At 42.8% G+C, this 5808-nt stretch overlaps 1 protein-coding gene across 1 annotated transcript; it reads left to right on the forward strand.

The window, feature by feature from the left end:
* The first annotated feature begins 401 nt into the window (after window positions 1–401).
* On the forward strand, window positions 402–2055 carry LOC107479927 (BTB/POZ domain-containing protein At5g41330). The gene has a single exon (XM_016100032.3). It carries the CDS (start codon window positions 548–550, stop codon window positions 1958–1960), a length of 1413 nt encoding a protein of 470 aa, XP_015955518.1. The 5' UTR covers window positions 402–547; the 3' UTR covers window positions 1961–2055.
* Window positions 2056–5808: the final 3753 nt, after the last annotated feature.

Consider the following 5808-nt stretch of genomic DNA (forward strand, 5'->3'; position numbering starts at 1 on the left):
TGGTTTTCCTAAAAAGTGAAAATGAAACGTGGGAAAATAGCGCAGGGAAGGACAACAGGAAGACCCCCGCCGCATTGCTCGACAAAAGATAGCCAGCCAGCCTTGTTTTTCTCCTACAAAAATAAATGGTCCATTTCGGGCGGCTATTAACACCATCATTTTTTTTGGATTAATTAAATATTAGCTAGTCATATATCTAAAACTGAAATCTAAGATGCTTCAATACTTTTTCTTGTTTTATTTTAATATTATTATTATTATTACTAAAAGCCCTGGGACCAAGTAAGTTTGACTAGGATCCAGATTAGACCTTCTAGAATTTCAAGATCCTACTCCTTTGGCAACCAATTCATACTAGAAACATGACAGAAAGTTCAACGACTGCTAATATAAAAGTCACAGCCCGACTCCGCCCTCCCCATTCACCAAATACCAAGTCTCAACTCTGAATCCTCTATCACTGCCTTCTCTCATCGCATTTCACGACAACACAACAAGGCTGCACAAAACCAAACCCCCCAAGAAAACAAAAAAGGAAAAGAAGAAAATGCCACCGTTTGTAAGTTCTGAAGCAGATGGAGGTGTGCTTAAATGGCAACCCAACATAGTAACCATCGACGTTGGTGGGCAGCTCTTCCAAACGACGAAGCAAACGCTAACTTCAGCAGGTCCCAAAACCTTCTTCTCAAGAATCGCCGAAGCATCATCACCGTACTACGCACCCTTTGTCGACAGAGACCCCGAAATCTTCTCTCTCCTCCTCTCTCTCCTCCGCACCGGCAACCTCCCTTCCAAGGCCAAATCATTCGATCTCCAAGACCTAATCTTGGAATCCCAATTTTATGGCATCGAGAATCTCCTCGTTAATTCTCTCTCAAGCCCCTCTAATTTCGAGCCCTTCAACCTCCACAAATCGCTCTTACTGCCCTTGAACGGAAGGGATTCCCCTTCCACCATCGCCACCACCCGATACGGTTCCGTCCACGTGGCCCACGGTTCCAAGATCACCACCTTTGACTGGTCCCTCCGCCGAAAATCTACCATCCTCACCCACTTCACAGCCGTGGACTCCCTATTGGCGCTATCTCCCTCGTTAGCCGCCGCCGGCGCCACCGATTTCTCCGGCCTGCAGATCCTCGACCTCAATAAGGGACACGTAAGAGAAACCCTAACTTGGGAAAACGTGACGAGATCGGGTTCAACCGTTCAGGCCATTGGTTCCTCGCGGGAGGAACTCTTCGTCAGCTTCGAGTCTTCTCGCCGGAACTCGAACACCATCGTTGTCTACGATCTTCAGAGCCTGAAACCCGTCACTGAGATCGGCCACAACGAGATCTACGGCGCCGATATCGACTCGGCGATCCCGGCGACGAAGCTACAGTGGGTGGAAGGATACAACCTCCTGATGGCGTCCGGGTCCCACAGCGGCCCCTCGGGCGTCTCCGGGAACGTGAGGCTGTGGGACGTGCGGTCAGGGAACGTGGTGTGGGAGATGCCGGAGAAGGTGGATTGCTTCGCAGACGTGGCAGTTTCTGATCCCCTATCAGTGATCTTCAAGGTCGGGGTGAACTCCGGCGAGGCCTTCTACATTGATCTGCGAAATTTGAGCAGTGGAGGAAACACGAGCAACACGTGGGTGTGTCTCGGTGATAAGAGGAAAGTGACGAATGGGAAGAAGGAAGGGATTGGGTGCAAGGTGGAGACGCAGGGGAACCAAGTGTTCTGCACCAAAGGTGGTGACGTGGAGCTTTGGTCGGAGGTGGTTATGGGGAACAAGAAGGTTGGTGAGAGTGTGTCCGTTGAGGGAGGGAGGATTTTCAAGAAGAACCTCATGGGTAGGGTCCAGGATATGGGTGGTGCCAAAATTACCAATTTAGCCTTCGGTGGTAGCAGGATGTTCCTCACTAAGAGGGACCAACACTTTGTTGAAGTTTGGCAGAGTTCGTCTAGGGAGCTTTGAATTCCTTCATTACATTCCTTAAATTAATTTGTTTGGCATAGTTCAGAGAATGCTACCAAGTAACTTGTAAATGTAAATGAACACTCCTTTGTACATTTTTAGTTTTTTTTTTTTTAACTGTTTCTCGGAAAATGAGGTCATGATTTATTTTATTTTAATTTTAGAAACTTAAGGCAAACACACGGATGGTTAACTTTGTCGTTGTGAGTGTGACAAATCAAAGAAATGAATCCAAATGCATCGATAACAAGATGCGGGATCTCGTAATGCCTTGATTGTTGAAGAAGCCTAGGAGGCTAGGATTGTGTTGCTAAGCTAATGTATACATATTTTAATGTTTTACAAAGAAAAATATTAAAAATCAACATGTAATAAAGTAAACTGAAAAAAAAAATTCAATGATACAAAATCTCCTAAGAAAAGGAAAAATCTATTTTATAAATGTTTAGATTTAGATGCTGCTTGGAATAAGGTATTTTTTTCATAAAATCTCTTAATCCATCATATCAAAAATTAATCCACAATAAATTTAAATTTATTTAAAGATTTGGATTGACTAGTCGATTAAATTTAAGGGCACGAATTCCATGTGTCGTGTGTCATTAGCGTCCGTGTGTCATTGGCGTTTCAGTGCGCATAGCACTTAACATTAGCGTTTCAATGCGCTAAAGGACGAGAGTCGTTGGATCTTTCTTGTATTTTTATTCGACGGTATAGATCACTTATTAATTCTCTCTTTTGATTGGCTATTGATTACCTTTTCTGCTTTTGTGCCTGAGGGGTTGTTTTTCAAAATTTATTTTGTTGCTAGTTTTTTTTTTGTTAGATCCGAAAACTAATGGGGTTATATAGAAAAACTTTATGAATTCTTAAGTTGAAATTGATTACGATTAATGATTGTGTATTTCGTTAACTAAGAGACGACAGAGCTAGACTGTGAAGGAAGGAGATGCGTCGTCGATGTCTTTTGACGCATACATACGATTCTGCCACTCACCATTGTGACGTGTATGCATGTTGCAGGAAGTAATCGCAAAATTGCCCAATCGCTAAATCTCGCATCTGCGTCAATACTTGCGTTCGAGGATTACGCGACCGTCATGTCATCGCCAGAATAGCACTCGATCCCCACAAATAACAAGAAGTGGTGGTTCATGCAGAGGATTCGCTTTGACAGAGAAGATCGGAGTCGAAAGATCGAAGTGGCATGGAGATGCTGTAGAAGGAGAAGACTAACGAAGTAGAAGGAGAATCGATTTTGGGTCTGTCGCGACTCATTGGTTCGGTGGATGACGATCTGCGTAGTATCATCGCTAGAAGGGGTTTCGATCGCCGTTGGTAACAAGCAGTATTGTTTCGGGTTGTCGTATGGATTTGCCGGTGACGATTGATGAGCGAATAATTTATACGCTTTTTGGCATTGTTTTTAGATAATTTTTAGTAGGATCTAGCTACTTTTTAGTATATTTTTATTAGTTTTTAAGCAAAATTCATATTTCTAGACTTTACTATGAGTTTGTGTGTTTTTCTGTGATTTCAGGTATTTTCTGGCTGAAATTGAGGGACCTGAGCAAAAATCTGATTCAGAGGCTGAAAAAGGACTGCTGATACTGTTGGATTCTGACCTCCCTGCACTCGAAATGAATTTTTTGGAGCTACAGAAACTCAAATAGCGCGCTCTTAATTGCGTTGGAAATTAGACATCCAGGGCTTTCCAGCAATATATAATAGTTCATACTTTGCTCGAGTTTTGACGATGCAAACTGGCATTTAAACGCCAACTTCCTACCCTATTCTGGCGTTAAAGGCCAGAAACAGGATAGAAGCTGTAGTTAAACGCTCAAACTGGCATAAAAGCTGGCGTTTAACTCCAAGAAAAGTCTCTACATACGAAAGCTTCAATGCTCAGCCCAAGCACACACCAAGTGGGCCCGGAAGTAGATTTCTGCAATATTTACTTATTTCTGTAACCCTAGTAACTAGTTTAGTATAAATAGAACTTTTTACTATTGTACTCACATCTTTGGATTATCCTTAGATCATCTTTGGACGTTTAGTCCTTAGACCTAGGTCTTGGTTATTCTGGTTCCCTCTCTGGGGCCAAAACCAATGAACACCATTATCACTTATGTATTTTCAACGATGGAGTTTCTACACACCATAGATTAAGGTGTGGAGCTCTGCTGTTCCTCGAGTATTAATGCAAAGTAATATTGTTCTTCTATTCAATTCAAACTTATTATTATTCTAAGATATTCATTCATACCCAAGAACATGATGAATGTGATGATTATGTGACGCTTATCACCATTCTCAACCTATGAACGCGTGCCTGACAACCACTCCGTTCTACATGAAAACAAGCTTGAATGTATATCTCTTGGATTCCTGGTCCACGACGCATGGTTGCCTCTCCTGACAACAGAGCCTTCTATTCTGTGAGATCAGAGTCTTCGTGGTATAAGCTAGAATCAATTGGCAGCATTCTTGAGATCCGAAAAGTCTAAACCTTGTCTGTGGTATTCTGAGTAGGATCTGGGATTGGATGACTGTGACGAGCTTTAAACTCATGACTATTGTGCGTAGTGACAGACGTAAAAGGATCATTGGATCTTATTCCGACACAAGTGAGAGGCCACAACCAAACTCTAAGTTTGGTGTTGGGAGGCCCCAACCATGCTCTGAATATCTATGAGGCTCCATGAGAGCCCACTGTCAAGCAATTGACATTAAAGAAGCCCTTATTGGGAGGCAACCCTATTCTTATTTATCTATGTTATTTTATGTTTTCTTTAGATTGATGATCATGTGGAGTCACAAAAACAACTGCAAAAATCAAAGCAAATTAAAAAATAGCATTAAAAATAGCACACTCTGGAGGATAAGCTTACTGACGTTTAAGAATAGCAGAATGGGCGTTAAACGCCCAGTTTGGCACCATTTTGGGCGTTTAACACCAGAAATGGGCACTAGACTGGCGTTTAACGCCAGAACAAAGCACCAAGCTGGCGTTAAACGCCAGAAACAAGCAACAGCTTGGCGTTAAACGCCAGAAAAGGTATAAAAACTGGCATTTAATGCCAAAAACAGGCAGCAGTCTGGCGTTAAACGCCAGAATTGCACTCTAAGGGCATTTTTGCACACCTAATTGGAGCAGTGATGAGAAGTTCTTGACCCCTCAAGATCTGTGGACCCCACAGGATCCCCACCAACCTCAACTCATTCTCTCTCTTTCTCATACCTTCTCATACCACTTCACATCCATCTATCTTCCCCAAAAAACCCCACCTACCTCTAAATTCAAAATCTTTTCCCTTCCAAACCCAACCTCAAATACATGAACCTACCTCTCCCCCCACTCCTATATAAATCCCTCCACACTCCTTTATTTTCACACATTACCTACACTACTTCTACCCCTTGGCCGAACCACATACCACCCTCCATCTCCTCCATTATCTTCTTCTTCCCCTTCTTTCTTTCTTCTTTTGCTCGATGACGAGCAAACCTTTTAAGTTTGGTGTGGTAAAAGCGTTGCTTTCTTTTTCCATAACCATTTATGGCACCTAAGGCCAGAGAAACCTCTAGAAAGAGAAAAGGAAAGGCAATTGCTTCCAACTTCGAGCCATGGGAGATGGAGAGATTCATCTCAAAAGCCCATCACTAGAAAAATGATGGAGCAAACAAGAGAGCCCACTCATGGACCTCAACAAGAGCATGAGGAATTCCCTCATCAAAAGAAATCCCTGAGATACCTCAAGGGATGCATTTTCCTCCACACAACTATTGGGAGCAACTCAACACCTCTTTGGAAGGCTTGAGTTATAACATGGACCAACTAAGGGTGG

Source organism: Arachis duranensis, chromosome 3 (genome assembly GCF_000817695.3).
Source record: "Arachis duranensis cultivar V14167 chromosome 3, aradu.V14167.gnm2.J7QH, whole genome shotgun sequence".
NCBI classification, from domain to species: Eukaryota; Viridiplantae; Streptophyta; class Magnoliopsida; order Fabales; family Fabaceae; genus Arachis; species Arachis duranensis.